This window comes from Sander vitreus, chromosome 14, assembly GCF_031162955.1.
Source record: "Sander vitreus isolate 19-12246 chromosome 14, sanVit1, whole genome shotgun sequence".
In the NCBI taxonomy this organism is placed as follows: Eukaryota; Metazoa; Chordata; class Actinopteri; order Perciformes; family Percidae; genus Sander; species Sander vitreus.
In genome coordinates this window covers 18,369,302-18,387,364 of record NC_135868.1, presented here as the reverse complement: position 1 = coordinate 18,387,364, position 18,063 = coordinate 18,369,302, and the positions used below count along the sequence as shown (strand labels likewise).

General features: G+C 40.4%; 1 protein-coding gene across 2 annotated transcripts in view; it reads left to right on the top strand.

The window, feature by feature from the left end:
• Positions 1 to 892: 892 nt before the first annotated feature.
• The window catches only part of slc25a13 (solute carrier family 25 member 13), a 46,457-nt gene continuing 29,286 nt past the window's right edge, over positions 893 to 18,063 (top strand). Inside the window, exons 1-6 of one of the 2 annotated variants that reach the window (XM_078267424.1) lie at positions 893 to 966; positions 2,168 to 2,221; positions 2,382 to 2,524; positions 7,745 to 7,860; positions 11,808 to 11,947; positions 16,931 to 17,077. In XM_078267424.1, coding sequence (XP_078123550.1) covers positions 955 to 966; positions 2,168 to 2,221; positions 2,382 to 2,524; positions 7,745 to 7,860; positions 11,808 to 11,947; positions 16,931 to 17,077 — 612 coding nt within the window. In that variant the 5' untranslated portion in view covers positions 893 to 954. Of the gene's footprint in view, positions 976 to 2,167; positions 2,222 to 2,381; positions 2,525 to 7,744; positions 7,861 to 11,807; positions 11,948 to 16,930; positions 17,078 to 18,063 lie in introns of both variants that reach the window. The other variant, XM_078267423.1, reaches the window with a different exon arrangement.

The window sequence follows — 18,063 nt, the reverse complement described above, 5'->3', positions numbered from 1 at the left end:
TTTAATATATAATAAAGCTAAAGAAGTGAATATTGCAGTAAAAACCTTGAAATACTTTGCTGCTACTGGAAGCCAAAACTTCTATAACACATGGACTGATAAGTATGATAATGTGGTCCAGTAGTTTACATGATCACCGTTGATGGATCATGAGCTAATGGGCCCCTGGGCACAGACATGAAAAAGGCCCCACCTCCTAAGAGCATCCCCCCTCATTGTTAGCAGTCACTTTGCATGTTTACCGTCTATTTTACAGATAAATCTTGGTTGAAACGTTGGTTGAACACTACAGCATACAAAATATTATAGGAAACCATCACAATAAATCTGTGATGCAGATTTCTTCAAGCAGGGCCATTTAAATTGCTTCACTAGTTTAAATGTAGACTTACTGTAGCCTATGAGATAAACTGATCTAGATGAGGCTCGGTATACTCAATATTAAAGAATCAGGATTAAACAAAGTGACTGGGATATCCCTAGTTTTGACTGAGGAGAAATGCTTATACTTGCTTATACAGTCACTTCGAACAGAGCATCTTAATAGGGGCCTCTGCCACCTTGGGCCACATGGGCCTGTGCCCTGTAGACTCATTCAGTTATTCATCCATAATGGTCACACATCCAGGGATGGGACAGAAGCATTTTAAACACAGTATATATATTACATGGCACTTTAAATGAATAGGTCAAGTATAATACAAGACAAAGGTAGGTACAGAACAGATACATACGGGAATTATTTTTCTCTCTCTATCTCTCCACATTATCGGATCAATGAATGGATCTGACATGCACAAGCCACTGACCAGTTGACCTCTCGTGCCTCATCACCACGTGCGCAGCTGATCCTCTTTCAACCTACTTTCGCTGCACCTGCGCGTGATCTCCATGGGAACGTCGTCACGCAGGAGGAAGTGTTGGGAGGACTAGTTGACAGTGAGCTCGATTAGCATGGCAGCAAAGGTAAGATTGGTGAGTTTTCTACTTCAGTTTCTTCTCTCTCTGGGAACTTTCACCTTGTCGGTGATGTGCTCGGTCCCGTGGGTGTCTCCGCCGGTTAGGATGTCTTCCCGGAGCGCTCGTTAAATGCCGGTTAGCCTGCTAAGAGGATGTGCTAGACGTTGACACTGACCATACGGCAATGACATTGAGGCTTTACTGTAGCCGGTTAGCTAATTAATGTAAAGTCGGCTAACGTTGCTAGTTAAGTCAAACTGACTGAACTCTGTCATTTTAGCTATGATGCAAAGTGCAGTAATGATACCGTTGCTGCTTTTTAATGCATGCTGCTCCGGTTTAGTGTCACAAATTACCCATACAATGTCCTACGTGCCGTTTAGTGTCCCAAATTCCTCATACACTGTCCTTAATTATTTATGAACCTGCTAAACCACCTGTGCTACCTTAACCCTAACCTTAACCCTAACCTTAACCTGTCTCAAATAAGACCCTCATCATTTGGGACACTCAGTTTTTGGAAAATAATTTGTGACACTAAACTGCACGTAAGCCTACTGCTTCTTTCAGGACTCTTCTTCAGTTTACTGTTGTGTCTGGTTGTAGTCGCAGGTAACCTTAATGAGCATCATGCTACCTGCTGTGGCATCCATGATGCTTTTTATTAACTACTTGCAGGTGCCAGAAGTGTCTGCAGGCTAGAGGAAACGTTTTAACATAGTTGTACTGTCATCATTGTTATCATTGGTTTTAGAAACTGACACTACACCAACTTCAGGACCCTCCAAGTGGTCACAATAAAAATCTGAGAGATGAACCGTTCACTTACTATCTTTTCATAGAGCTTTCTAAATCTACTGCCTTTTTCTGTGACTTGGACAAGTTCCACAAAGGGATACACTGAGTCAAAAGCTCCATAAAAAGCTTGTAAGTGCAACTTAAGTTTAGAATATTTAATCTGAGATGTGTGTTTCAAAAGTCAAGAATGAGTTCCAAACTCAAAGTGATGTTGAATTTGCCAGAGTTTCTTGTAGTCTTTCTCTTTGCTGGTGAATTACTGGACATGTTTACATGTTCAGGCCCTTAAAAGTATTCAAAAGAACAATCTGAACCACTGTTGCACAGCGTTCTTCAAACGATGCACGATGCCAAGTGGGGCATTGTGTATGAAAGTTATATTCACAAAAGTTTACGTATTGTCTTGCAGGCAGTTCTGCCTAGGAGGGCTGACCCCACCGAGTTGAAAGCCATTTTTGAAAAGGTAGGATTGTACCTATGTATTTTACCCCCTCTTTTGTGTTTGCCTCTTATGAAAGAAGCTTTTCACTCATGATTCGATTTATGTTTGTTTCTTTTTTTTAAAATCAAATTCTAAGGCTCAGCGTGCGTCCTTGTCTCTGTATCTGTTTTCCTCTTTACAGTATGCCAGCGTCAAGAAGAATGACGAGTGCTTCATGTCACCGCAGGACTTTGTGAGTCGTTTTCTCCATGCCCACACAGACATCCAGCTGTCAGACGAGGCTACAAAGCTGCTGGCTGGAGTGGTGGATCAGAAGAAAGATGGGTTAGTGTTCTCAGGTTTCTCTTTTAATATTAGCCGATCTGATCTTTTCACACAAATCAAGATGCTGGCAGACTTTGAATTGGAAACAGAATTCATTAGATAATCCTTGCACCTTGGAGGGTATGCTTATGGAATAACTGCTATTTTAAGTGGAATGATGTGTCGTACAATAACAAGATAGATTTCAAATATAGTCATAAATCATTTTACAAAATCATGAAAATAGAGGATCAACAACCGAGTGTCTCATGTGGGTTGTACTGTTTGAAAATATCTCCGGCAGAAGTTGCTGATCTGACTGTGAAATTGCTATGCTGTGTTTCTCTTTAAGCCACAAATGTATCTCTCCTCATTAAAGCCAAATGCTAAGTAGTAAGCTTATGAAAGACTCTTATCAAAGCTATCAGTACATGTATTATTTATCCCTTTGTTCTTATGTGACTACCTTTCTAGTGTTATTTTGCATTTTATAAACAAACTTGTGACTGAATCCTTTGGTGTAAAAAATTCACAGAGGGATGTTCATACTTGAATTATATAGCAAATAGACATCAAACCACCAAAGGCCCCTTTCAGGTGTTTCCTTGTTTCTTTGTAGATACACCTCCAATTTCACACTTACTCCTCCCCCCATCCCCATCACCACTGTTTTTTTGTTTTACATTAATATGTATGTATTTAATGATACATAATGATGGGTAATAAAATGTTAGACTAAGTCAAAAAAGATTTTTTTTAAACACATTGCCATGGTAACCACCTGGGCTTCTACAAAGAGCAAAGTGCACATGGCTGCGTAGTTTCATGTTATTACATCTGCTTTAAGGTGTGTGTGTGTGAGTGCGTGTATGCACACAGAGGACGGTGAGATGGAGTAGTGGGGGTTTTGGAATTGGAAAAAGAGAGAGCAAGGCACACACACACACACACACACACACACACACACACACACACACACACACACACACACACACACACACACATACACATGCACTGTAATTGCCCATGCTATTCAGGAGCACTCCGTTGCATTGTGCGGCTTTGGAGCAGGATAAATGGTGGCCGTGGCATCAGGGTAAATCTATTAGGAACCCATGGCCCAGGCTTTGTATCTAAACCTCATTTTGGTTTTGTGGAGGGGAATAGAAATTATATGGGGGCAAAACAGGGAAAAAGTCTGTTTAGACCTAGGTTTAGATGCGATTCGTTTTTTTTTATAGTTGACATTGTAAAGGCCTTATGATGCTCATACTTTGTGATGTGTTATTTTCCTCCTGAACTTTGATAGATAAATGATTTGATGAGACAAAGAGCCTGGATGATTATTCTGCAAACCTGTGTCTCATGAACACAAAACAAATGTGGATATAAAAAGTAGAGATGTGGCAACCGTCCGTGGTAGCTGGAAACAAATCAAGCACTCATCCGTGCAAACCTTTATGAAAAGAACGGGGCGCAAGACAATACAAACAACATTAGTTACTGTATTTTCATCCAACTCGCTCATTCTCATGCTAATATGTCTGTGAACAATAACATTTGGTTGGTACCTGAGCGTAGTATATTTGAAGCTAGTGCCTGCTGCTGTTTTTGCCAGATAGAACTCCATTTAAACAAGATGAGTCAGGGGTAATAGATTTAGCAGGGGGTCGGATGGCAGGCAGCATTCTCGCTTACTTTTCTGTTGTGGTAGTATCTGTGTAAAATAAATTTTACTTGGATGCCAGTGTGTGTTTGAGTGTGTATGTAAGTGGTTTGGTGTGTATGTGTGGAGATGTAAACAGTGAAAATGCATTTGTCTGCCTCCCTGTGACTGTGTAAATCAGGGGATATAGTGACAGTCGTAACAATCTGTTATGTGGAAATCACTTTTCTCCCTCTTATTCTCGCTGCTCCTAGTGAGACTGAGAGACAGATATAAGAGAGAGAGAGAGACTTTAAAGGGGTGTCGATTTGAGGAATCAAACGTTTTGTGTATGTGTGCACTGACATACAGAGCTGCATGATAGTTTGAAGATTTTCCTCTTTCACTCGACTTATTTATGTCCTCTTTTTTTCCTCCGCTCTCATCTTTCTTTACACTCTTCCACATACCATGATGCACTCTGTGCTCCCTCCATTTTGTTTTGGCTCCTTCCGACTCCCTACCTTTCTGCTTCTCTATTTCTTCTTCCCTCTGAATTTTTGATCGAAGCATCTGTTCAAGTGTGAAAAAAAACACTTCCCCCATCGACTCTTGGAGGATTGAAAAAAAGGAAAAAAACTTTGTTAAGGGAGCGTGCTGGGAAAATAGCAGTCTGCCAGCTGCTGTGGGTATTCTGCGTGTGTGCGTGCGTGCGCGTGTGTGTGTGTGTGTGTGTGGGTGGAAGGCTGTCAGTAACAATGCCAAGATGCCAGGGACAGGGGATTATTGAAGCCCCTCTAGGCCCTTTTCTCCCACTACTATCAACGAAGGAGAGCTGTCTTTCTATCAGCCGGGCCTAACCAACACCATGCATTTATGTTACTTGTAAACAATGTTTCCAAGCCTGGTTCAGAGGAGTGTATCTAGATGCCTGCTGAAAGGAGACGGAGATAAAAGCCGGGTGGCGAAGATAAGATAAAAACAAACCCAAAATATATGGAATATAGGGTGGAGTTTTTATGCCGGACAGACGTAGCAAAGACAGTTTAAATTGCGTTGCATTGGCATCCTGACAAAAACATCATTCAGCTGTCAAATATAGAAGCACATGCTAGAATCAAGTCTTTGTTTATGTCTTGTGTGTTACATCTCTCAACTGATACATGTCATGGATATGTCTGCGAGTGTTAAAAGATTTAACAAAATCCTGTGGAGTAAAGTACACTGAAGAGATGCCATCCTACAGTATCACATTAGCCCTGTCTCAGAAGTTCATCCCAGGCTGTGTGCATGGATCCGGCAGACCTGGACACATGCCATAGCAGTTGATGGTTGGGAGAGGCTGTCGGTTGATTTGATTATTGAGTGTCTCGTTGGGGTTGGGTCTGCATAGCAAAAACGACGGCTTCCCCCTCTCATAGTAATCATTTTGCAGCCGTCATGGCGCTGCTAATCAACCATCATAAGCTTCATCCCCGGTTACAGAGCTGTGTGTAAATGCTTACGAGTACATGGAATGTTTCATGTGTGTGTTATGGAGATGCCCCCTGGATCTTGTCTGGACTCCCTGGTCTAAACCATGGTCCAATCCCTTCATGATCAACAGCCCTCTCAGTTACACTAATATGCTGATCATCCACGTCTGGGAAAACACAGACGGGACGACCAGCGTGCATGTAAATTGATGCGTGTGAAAAAAAAGAAATCTGACTTCTTTTTTTTTTTTTTTTTTTCTCGTTCTGTCTGGGAACACTTGTGCTCTCTGAGTCTTTGCACTACAGCCTTTACCTTTTCTAAACTGCTTCATTAACCTCTCTGAGGTATAATTTCAGAGTGTTCTATACATCTGTCACAAAATAAGGATCATTATTGGAGAGTTTGATAATATTCCAGCTGCGTGAGCGGCAAATGGTATTGTCTTTGTTTTTAGCAGTGGATCCACGGTCGCAGCAGTGTGCTTTTGTGCCTCCTTCCACCTACTTGCCGTCAGCAGGGCCCCGCTCTTAAGAACTACCTGCTTAGTTAACAAAACAATTAGTCTTACCTTTGAAACAATGAAAGCTGATTTCATTTGACACTGACATTTTTATTCCCTCTCCATAGTTCTTAGTTTCTCTGTTGCTCTCTCTCCAACACACACATCCATCATTTTCTAGAAGCATTTTGATGCTATAATACCAGTATGTATTACTATTATATTTTTTTTTTACTGAAACCAAGCGTTGAGTCGTTTGTGTTGACTATTTGTCGTCTTAGGGTTTTTTTTTTTTTTTCAAGGATGGTTGAAGGGAAGAATAATGTTTTTGCAGTCACCATTTTTTTTTATTTCCCTTTTCCTGGTATTATTTTGTCAGTGCACAGCTCTTCTCCTTCTCAGTCTGTATTTTTTCAGCATATACGTACATATAAGGATGCATGTAAGCACCCACATACAAACCTGAAACCTGAGTCCAAACAAACACGTCTAAATTTCATCAGGACCATAATTAATTAAAAATGTAATCATTGCACCCCCCTCCTTCTCCATACTCCCCCCTTGGAAATTGAAATAGGTTTAATAGATGGATGCTCGGGACCCGCTTATTAGCCCTGACCCCTCCTGTAATTATCAGAGCTATTTGTGAAATTCATAATGGACTTGTGGCAACTGTGAACCAGTGCCTAAATAAAGGCTAGACCGCGCAGTCCAGTTCCCCACAGCAGGACTCTCCCATGGGAGCGCTCAGTGGGTTCACACAATAGCGATGTTTATTTATTTTTCTTGTTAATGATGCATGTGGGCATTTGTGATACTATGGAGAGACAGGAGATACAATAATATTTATCAAAACACTGACAAACTTGGACAGAGAGGCAGTGGTATAATTAGAAAACAAATCTGTTGTGTTTACTTTTGACTCAGTGTTGATTTAGACAACTTTGTTCCCCATTTAAAAAAATAAAAAAAAATTCCACCTTGGCTTCTCTCGACTTTCACTCTAAACCGCATATTGTATTACATTTATACTAAATGGAATTACATTTCCCTACTCCCTCCTCTCCTGTCTACTTGTTTAAAATGGCACACTAAAACATTAAACTTCATATTTAATCATTTTTCTTTCTGTTGGTGTAAAGTTGGCTGTCTCTATACCAGCTGCCAGCTCAGACTGGGAACACACACTGAGCTTTTTAAAATTGTTTTATTTTCTTGCTGTCACACTCTGTGAGTTTATGACATTACATATGGAATAACCGACTACTGGCTAAAAGGCTTCTTGAATTGCGCGTAGCACAGATTGATAGGTTGTGTTAAGTGTGCTGGTTTGCCACTATGTGCCAGTAATTACAATGGAGGTTGCAGTTTAATGCAATGTTAAAATAGCTTGTTTTTCATTTAATATTTCATTTTAGTAGTGCAACTTAGGTTAAGTTTGTATTATGTACAGTATATGACTAAATGCATATCAATGACTGTGTCTCACATGTGTAGCTGATTAAGTATGTATACAGGGAACTTGAAACATGAATACCACATTAATAAATCACAAATGACAACATTTACCAGTCTTTTCACAGTCCTACTGCTTTCTTTCTACCCTTCTCTCCTCTCTCAGGTTGATCTCCTTTCAGGAGTTTGTAGCGTTTGAGTCGGTGCTGTGTGCCCCAGACTCCCTCTACATGGTTGCCTTCTTGCTGTTTGATAAAGCAGGCAGTGGAAGGACCACTTTTGGTAAGTAACTCTGCCTCTGATTCACGGGGTTCGATAGAATAATACTGTAGTCAAGTTTGCAGAGAGCGTCTCACTGAACCGTTAGCGTATACTGTACGTGTACGGTAGGTGCTGTTATGTGTTTTTACAAAACACTTATCCACGCATCGAAAGTACAATCCCCAGAAATGAATGGTCACCTAAGTTACATACAGAAAGGTCTTGCTCATTTTCAAATATTGGTATTATAGTATGCATTACGTCTTGTCCGCCACTCTTGTGGGAGCATTGTTTTCCCATATATAGTGTAGGCCTTTTACTTTTTCTTCTTTTTAATCTCTTTTCAAAAATCAAGAGAACTCTGTCATACTACCTCTTGTTTTCTTTGTGGATAATCGGGGAAACCCCGAAAGTTGCGGAGATAATGCATATTCTTACTTTATAAAAAAAAAAAAAAAGGAAGTGGTGAAGATTTTTCAAGATTAATAACTAGGTCAACAAATAAAAGGTTGTGTCTCAACACTGCTTTTGTTTCTTTGCATTTCCACATTTAACAAAGACTTATTCAGCCAATCCTGACAGAGAGCTGACCACTTGAATGCACCACTGAAGAAGTTTTCCTACAAACTCCTTGTTTAATTTTGTGGGGGTCTGACCTTCGCTCATCCATTCTGTTTGCATCCACAAACAAAAATACTGTACTTGGTACTGTATCTTGTCTGTAAAGAAGATAAGGTTAGGTTTGGAGGTAGAGAGGGCAACTAGGAGATGGAGATGAAGATGAAGAGGGGGTGGGTAGCTCTGTCTGTGTGTGTGTGTGTGTGTGTGTGTGTGTGTTTTATGTATGTGTGTGTGTGTGTGTGTGTGTGTGTGTGTGATTGGCACCATTACTCTGATGCCTGGAAGCTTCGAGGTGAAAAGGGAAGACATTTGTACTCATTGCTTATTTCACATTTGCCTAATTGATTTAAACAAGTCTAATGCCAGCCTTCTGTAGGTGTGCGAGGCGTTAGCACATTAGGCCTGATTTGAAATGCAGTGCACACATCCCGCTCGCAAACAGGGAAGAGTCAGTGAATTTCATTTTAATTGTTGCTGTCGACAGGGTGCAAGATCATTGCGGGTGATTATATATGCACATATGTAAATTTTCATATTTAAAAGGATCATTTAGAGTGACGTTGTCTTGGTGGCAATTAAAAGGTCTGCTGTTTTGCTGTGTCTCCCAAAGGTTAATGAATATACCAATGCCTGTGAGTTATGAGACCCGCGTACAAGTGGAAAATTGCATGAAAAACATACCACACATCATGCCATGCACAAATACTGACTACAGTGTCTGCCACTTGCATTGGGCTACCATTTCGCCAAAAGCAAACAACTTGTGACTGAGATTATAGATGTGTCAAAGTTGCTTTATTGTGATACATTACAGAATTCTCCCCTTTCCTCCCTGCTCTCTTTTCCTCTTTGCTGTTCATCAGATGAAAAAGCCTCGCTAAGGCACAAAATAACCAACTCCCTTCTTTATTAACTATTAAAAACCTTAATAGCTGAAGCTTACGCCGTATTAAAGGTTTGTTTGTTTTGCCATGCAATAAATGTCTGTACTCTGATTTCTATTTTATTTCATTTTTCTATAAAGCCATTTTTATTTGATAATAACCTGAGTAATTTCTGTTAAGTACAGGCGGCACAGTGCTCTGAATTCTTAGCACTTAAATAAAAAAAATGAATGCGTAATTTGGTGGAATGTCAAGTTAATAAAAACATAACATGGCATATGAAATGCAGTTGTGCCTCAGCCAGAAAGACAAAAAAAAAAAAAGCTAAAGAGGACTGAGTGTTGACAGGTCTATAAAAGCTGATAATATAAACGGCGGGCTCTGGAGCGGCCTCTCCTTTAAAGAGTTAAAGGCTGTATATTTATTGCCTCATTAAAGTGTAAAAAACAATGCACAAGCTGTCTTCCTTCGGAAGGTAAGGCTGAGCTGAAGTAAATACCTTTCTCCCCTTTTCTCTCCCTGTCTGTCTTTATAAAAAAAAGTGTTTCTTTCCTCCTTTTCCTTTCTCCACTCGTTCGCCGCGGCTTGTTTGGTAATAAGAAACAGGTCGCTCTATTGGTTTGTTTTTGTTTCTTTAGTAAGGCTGTAATTTAGGACTCATGTTCAGTGTCTCTCCACTCCGCTGGCTGCAGAGGCTTAGAGGGTTCAGGCAGAGGAACATAAGTGAGAAGAAAAGGCTTTCCTTCTGAATACAGAGCCTACATAGCTCAAACATGTTCTGCCATGTGTCATTCAAGACTGCTTTAGAGTTGAGGAACTAAAGTCTCAATCAGAGCAGAATTGTGTTCTGGAGATTGACGTTGACATTTTGTCACAAATCAGTCACAGACATTTTTTGTTGTTGCTAAAATCAAATTATTACTAATGTTAACCACAAGATAGGAAACACATGCTGACTAAGACCTGACTCACAAGACTTTCTACGGACATATTTGAGGTCTTTTATTAGAGCAAGCTAAAAGAGGAAGAAGTATTTGATAATCGTTTGTTATGAAAACATGAACATACAGCAAGGAGAACATGGAGAGGATTTTAATGGAGGTGAAGTTATACATGGTTAATGTATGGTCATTAGCCTTAAAAGTGGGTAGCCTGTAAAACCAAAACACAACTGTTATTCTATAATATAGGATTTGTAAGAAAAAACGGTTTTGTTTTAGCCTCATTATAAGTAAGTATTTATATTTATAAAGCGCTTTTCACAGACATGAGTCACAAAGTGCTTTTAAAAAGGTATAACACAAAAGCACAATACATAATGTGACACAATACACAATCAGTATTACACAATAATACTGAAAGTGCAGACCAGGTGTGTACATGTCAACCAAACACCTGTTTAAACAGGTATGTCTTTATCAGATTTTTAAAAGAATCCACAGAAACGACAGACTGTAAGGGAGGATGCAGAGCATTCCATAGTTTAGGTGCTACACTTGATCACCTCGGCTCTTAAGCTGTGTGCGTGGGACAGACAGCAAATTTAACATATTTGACCTAAGAGTGAGCTGACGAATATGGATAAAGCAGCTCAGCCACATATGCAGGAGCCTGACCGTGCAATGCTCTGTACGTAAAAGTGAGAATACTGAATCCTCCAAAACAGGGAGCCAGGGAAGAGACTTAGTGAGTACATAGGTAACATCAGACCGTCTATTTGACTTAGCGAGTCACCTTGCAGCAGCTATCTGGATTGTCTGAAGATGATCCAGAGCAGACATACTAAGTGAGGAGAAAAGTGTGTTACAGTTGTCAATGCAGGATGAGATGAAGACATCTGTATAGCATCTCAATTTTGGCAGTTAAAACTACAGATCTCAGTTTACTAATATTTATTGAGTGGAAAACACAAGATCTGGTCAGCTGCTTAACATGGGTGTCGAACAATGATGATTGATCAAATATTACACCTAAATTATGCAGTTTGGAGCAGACAGCAGATGAAAGAGGCCCAATATATTGCAAGCTCATGGGGGCAACTTTTTCTAGAGCAACAACCAGAACCTCTGTCTTATCTGCATTGAGCTGTAAGAACTGAAACACACATGTACATTTACAAGTACTTGTACAAGTATTTGTACTTGAGTGCTTCCATTTTATGTTACTTAATAACATAAAAATAATCCAAGTTATAATATATAACAATCATATGGGCTTCTACGGGTTTCTATAGGTTTACTTTTGATACTCTTAAGTGCATTTACCTGATAATACTTATGTACGGTCACTTTAATGCATGGCTTTTACTTGTAATGCAGTATTTGTAAGTGAATACATTTTACTCTAATTCTGGCGCACTGCTAAATGGAGTTGTTGCATCATGTTATTAGGCTGTCAAATGCAACTTTTCATCATTCACTCGTTATTTAAGCAGCATCTTGTCTCTTTCTGTCTCCTCTGCAGAAGATGTGAAGCAGGTCTTCAGCCAGACCACCATCCACCAGCACATCCCCTTTAACTGGGACTGTGAGTTCATACGGCTGCACTTTGGCACACAGAGGGACAAGCAGCTCAGCTACGGAGAGTTCACCCAGTTTCTCCTGGTAGATTTTATGTTGATAACCTGCTCTCCTCTCCCATGCCATTTCTCCCCAATCTGCTTACATGAAATTATTCTTTGTGTCTTTTGTTTTTTCTCTTTGTCTTTCTGTCTTTGGCCCTTTTTGTCGGTCTGTTTAATTTCCATCATCCAGTGACCATCAATGCCAGTCAATAAATCTGTATCAATCGATGTATGTGCTCGTACACATTGCCTTATCCTCACATATTGTTTACAGGCTGTTCATACAATCCTGTCATCTAACTGTATTGTGACTTATCTAAGCTTGGCCAGGCGTATGTGCACACACAGAGGTTTTTCCCCAATCCCTCTCAAACACAGCCCTCCATATTGACCAGATTAGTCATTAATGAAACACTGAGGTTATATATTTTGGGACATTTGTGATATATTTTTGGCATTTGTTTTCCATTAGCTGACCTACACCTAGCATTACTCCCCTCCACCTACTCTGAAGCAGGTAGAGACGTAGTTCTACCTCCATAAATAGTATAGCTGGAATATTCCTAGTGCATTTGTGGTGTGTGAGCCATTTTCCAATATGATGTCTAGACTTAAATCAGGCCTGAGCAGGGAGAGGTGGTGGTGGGGGTAGGAGAGAGGGCCTGAGCTGTGCCAAGTTTGCATCCACACTCGCCATGTATCTGAATGAGCTTTTTATATTACACTTAACTTAGACCAGATGGCTTACACACAGTGGGCAGCAGCGCATGGATATTGGGACATTGTTATATGTGCGTGTGTCCTTGTGTGTGTGTGCATGTGAACATACAGTATGTGTGTGTGTATGTGTGGTTCTGTGTATGCATGTATATCTTACTTATCTGCTTTACTGTTATGTGTGAGCGGGAGCATGCAAGCTTTGTGCATCTGTGTTTATGTCGGTATTTGTGTGTTTGTGTGTGCTTGTTTTTGACCGTGTGTGTGTGTGTGTGCATGTGTACAAGTCTGGGGTGCTGTGGCCAGTAGACACTGTACTTTGCATTGACAGTGTGCCCAGTTGTTTCCCAGTCAGTCACTCAGTGGTTTCCAGCTCCTCACAGCAGCAAGCTAGCAGCCAGTCGTACTCATTGCTCAATATATGAAATGTACATTTCCTACTTATGCTCTGTGTATTTGATCATTTTCCATAGCTTTTGATTCATGGCTTAATAAATGGCAGAAGAAAGTGAATTTCACGTTATTGTAGGGATATTCAACAGAGAATGGAACTAAAGTGTTGTAAATATCAACCTGCTTTTCATCTTTTATCACTTGCTTCACTGGTCTACTAATATTCATACAAATATGATAACACATATTTTATCTTAGATCTAATGCTATCTTTGGTTCTAATGAAGTGTGTCACATTAATAAGACACATTCATATCATTTTGATGGTGTAATACTAACTGCAATTACAGTACTTTGGTAGTAAAATTCAGTTAATGGCAGTTGACTCTTACAGTGTGTTATCAGCGACTCCAGTGATTGATGACAGGGCAATTAGGAAAGGTACAACAACATTTCCTGAACCAGAATTTAAACCTGTGCAATTACTACATACTTTGTGATTGCACTACTACCACCCAACGCTGTTATGATACTTTTGTTAAAAGGCAAAGCATTCGTAAATGTCAGACAGAAAGAAAAGTAGCCTAGCAGCTATAAAAGTTGTCAAAGTTAAAAAAAAACAAAAACACTCGCTTTCTCTCTCTCACTCACTCACTCACTCACTCACTCACTCACACACACAATATTCTGAATATTTGTCAGTTATTTTTATAATTCCCTACCACACAGCTCCCCCCCAAGATTGTTCCTTTATTTCCTCCTCTTCCTGCCATACATGCATGTGTTTATTGTGTTTTTCTGCCATTGTAACCACGCCACTGCCAGATGCTCACAAGATGGGATTATCGGGGAAAACGTTTGTGCCGCATAATTCTCACAAGGGCTCTCTCTGGCCAATTACTGTCTTGATGGAAGCCAGAGATTCTCACCAATTACATGCATTTTTCCCGTCTCACGCGTGGACGCCGGCCAAGGCTCAGCTCACACTGTCAGTGTGGTGTTGTCTCTGGCAATGGTATTACCGATGTCCAGAGAAGTGGCACATAGTAGCCCATATTATAAATCCTGGCAAGTAAAAGGCTTGAATTACATGGAGGGGACACCACATGTCCCACTTCTTTCCTGAGCACTCAAAAAAGTGAATTGTTGGCATTGCTCACATTTTTAAAGTCCCAATTATATGTTTGACTCTCCCAAGAATCAGTGGGCAGCCCTTAACATCACAGTGTAGAGGGCTCATGGCACATGTAAATGGGCAGTTGTGCTTGAGCTTCCCCTTGTATAGCTTTAGCCCTGTGCTGATGAGAAGCACATATTGGTGAAGAGAGATACAATCCTGCTCCACTTACATCTATTGTTTAAGTTTCGATGAGAGGGGGGGAAAGAATCACAGCTATTGAAAACAAACCGAGGTGGCTTGTCATGTGTTTTCATTCTCATCCAAGGACAATTAAAGCGACTGCAAATGCCTCAGCGGTCTCTTGTTGGCTGTCTTAACCCACCACCAGCTTTATGTCTCCTGCCTCCCTCACTCCTCTCCCAAATAAAAACCATGTCCCTGAAACACTCATACAGTTGCAACAAGTTAAGGTTTTAAGAGGCTGAGACTATAAACTGCTCTATACCCTGGACCACAGTTGTTTTGTTGCTCTGTGTGGTTGCTGTGTGGCTTTTCAGACTTTTGACTTGTCCAGAGAAACGGGATCATTTTTTTTTGTTTTGTCATTTACAGATGGACACAAAGATAAATGCTCACCCTTACTTTTACACATGCACACAGTCATGCATCCAAAACATTATCTTCTTTGCTTTGCTTTTTTGTTTTGACTTTAAATATTCAGCTCTCCTCCTCCCTTTCCTCTTTCCAGTTTATTCCACACCAAAGTGTTTTGACCTACTCTCAACCGACCGGAGAAGTGAGTCACGACACTCAGGATGCTGACACCAAAATATCTTACCTTATTTACCTTGGGAGTGTTTACATGTGTCAATCTCTGTTCTTGTTTTCTTGCCTTCCACTCACTTCTACACTCTCCTGAACCCCTGCTGTGCTCATAGGTGATACTGACACATGGCTGCTACATTTGCTGTTTTTCTGGCTCTTTTGTTGCAATGTCTATTCTTACTCCCCTCCGGTCTCCACTCAGCTTTGTGTAAATGTCACTCTTCCCCAGTCGTTACTCTTGGGTGCCGCAAATTTAGAGTTCGATCAGTTATGCTGTCAGTGAAATATCACTCAAATTCAACACAACAATAAGTCATAGCCTCATAGGGTTTTGTGTTGTGGTAATACCACTTTTTTGAGTTACATTTATAACAATAACATCTGAATCAATCAATTGAAGAATGCCATGCATGTTGAAGATTGAATCAGTTCCTCTTCAGCACGTTTTGTCCGCCATGTGTGGCTAAACAAGAATGTCCATTCTTCTTGGACAAATTGATAATTGTTTATTTTGAACTGAATTATTAACTCACTTATTGTACTAAAACTACTTGCCAGTACTTACTTTAAGAAATGTAATTTTCCTGACATGATTCTGCAGTTAACTAAAATTTGACACATTTTTATTCTTTATACCTGTAGTTATAGGACGATTATGAGTGTAATGAATTAACTTAATATTTAAGTTAAATGGTGCATTTTTAAATAGAGAACATATTTCATGGTCTTGTACTATGTGCATGTACAACTGCAACGTACAATTATTTTCATCATCAATTAATCCACTGATTCAATTAATTGATGAATCGTTTGGTCTATAAAACACCAGAAAATTGAAGTGAAGAATGACCATTACGATTTCTCATCATGCAAGTTGACCAACCCTAAAGACATTCAGTGTACTATCACCGAACCAAAAGAAAAACAATCAATTTTCACTTTTGAGAAGCTGTCAACAGGGGACTTAGTCATTTTTGTCGATCCATTAATTGACTAATCGTTTCAGCTCTACATATATGTAGGAAATTGCAAAAGAGGATTCAGAAAAGCGCTTAAAAACTCTTGCGTGGATGTTTCAGTTTAGTAAACACACCATTAATATATACTTAAAAGTAAGTAAGCTTCAATTGGTCATTTAGTTTGTTGGTATTGTGTCACTATATGTCATACACCTCATGAATAAGAAAAGCAGAATAAGAACTCATGATGTTTTGATTTTTTTTGGCCTAAAAGCCATGATACACTGCAAGTGAGTCAACAGCAAAAGCAACTAGTTTGAGGTCGCTGCCCTTAAGCTTATGGCTGTTTTTCCACAATGACTCTTTGTGGATTATTGTTGTTCTGATATTCCTGTCTTTTGCTGTAACCAAGTTTTTTGTTGTAAGATGGAGGAAGCATTGGTGGCAGCGGTTTGTTTACAGCCTCTCTCTGTAGACTTGTGGTTGCAGGTACTGATAATGGCTGCTAATTTCAAAGGCCTTGTGGGATGTCTCCCCACCACAGCCTGCTGTTGTCCCTGTGGACCTTTTGTGTGTATGTGTGTGCAAGAACAGAGACAAAGTGAGCAGTTGGGCGATTAACCGTCTTGCCTGTGTGTGCACGTCTGTGTGTGTGTATGTTTGTATGTTTCTCCCTCAAGTGGGTTTAATGGGGATTTGGGGAGGGTGTAAAAAGCCCAAGCAACACCTCACAGTAGGTAAGCCGCTGTTGGGAGAGGAGGCGAGCGTGAAGCCTGGCCAAACACTGGCTCCCCCGTAGCTGAAAGGGAGAGACGACACCAGGGGGCCCATCAAAGCAAATGCTGTGTTTTTATCCATACATGGTTATATGAGTGAGTTTATGTGGATTTTAATTTATGAAGGCAACTTAAAAAGGTGTATGACCCACATCTGTGTCCAATAATACACATTCACTGTATGATCTAACACCTAAACTTCCCTCCTTACTTCTCTCCACTCCCTTCCACAGGAGATGCAGCTGGAACATGCACGTCAGGCTTTTATCCAACGGGACCAAGCCCACAGCGGTTCCATCTCAGCCCTGGACTTCAGGGACATCATGGTCACCATCCGGCCGCACATGCTCACATCCTTTGTGGAGGAATGCCTCGTGGCGGTGGGTTTTTGTTTGCCTCTGCGGTTCTCTCCTCCATTTGTTTTACTGTTGTTCTCAAGAGCCAAAGTCAGGCTGGTTTAAAGTAGTGAAATCGGTCACTGCTGTACACCTCGGAGTTTTGATACTTTGTCATGATATGTTACGAACATATTGTACACATTAGGTGTTCTTTATTCAGCAGCACCTAAGTGATAAATTAGGTAACTGCAAGACTTGTGATAATTTAATGTCACATCATAGCTTTGATTTTTATCACGGTGCAGGTACATTTATATTCATGTGTTAGCGATGTAATCCAGTAAAGTGTGTGTGTGTGTGTGTGTGTGTGTGTATATAAGCAAATGTTTGCCATTGATTCAGTTGCTGATAGGCGGACAAGCAACCTAACATTATTCTCTATAAAAGGGTTGAAGACAAGACTGTTGTCTTCCATCTCACTACCTCTTTCTTGTCTTTTCTCTTCCATGTGTTCATTTCTTTCTCTCACACCCCCACAACCAAACACTGTGGCTTTCTCTTTCCCTCCAGCTGTCCATCTCTCATTTCTTCCTCTTCCTCTTTACCTTTTCTGTCACCTCTCATCTGTCCTTTTTTTTCCTTCCCTCCCTTCATTTTCTTTCTCCCTCTTTCTCAACCGCCCCTCTTTTGCTCCCTCCCTCCCCCGTGTCTCTGTCTCTCTCCCAACATGTCATTAAGTCTAACCTCTCTGGCAGTGTCAAAGCCAAGCAGGCCAGCTGAATGGGAAGGTAGAGACAGAGATAGATGGAGACTGGAGCTTTACAGTCCATCATCTTTGCCTGTGTGTTTGTGCGTGAGCAGCTGTGCGCGTGCATTCTATTTGTTTTGAACTCAGATGTTTGTCTTTTTTGTGTCTTGTGTTTTCTTTGTGTGTTAGTGTTTTTGTTGCACGTATGTACGTTTTGCGTCTGTGTCCATGTCTTGCCCAATTTCATAAACACCTTGTAGACTCATTCTCTGTCATTTTC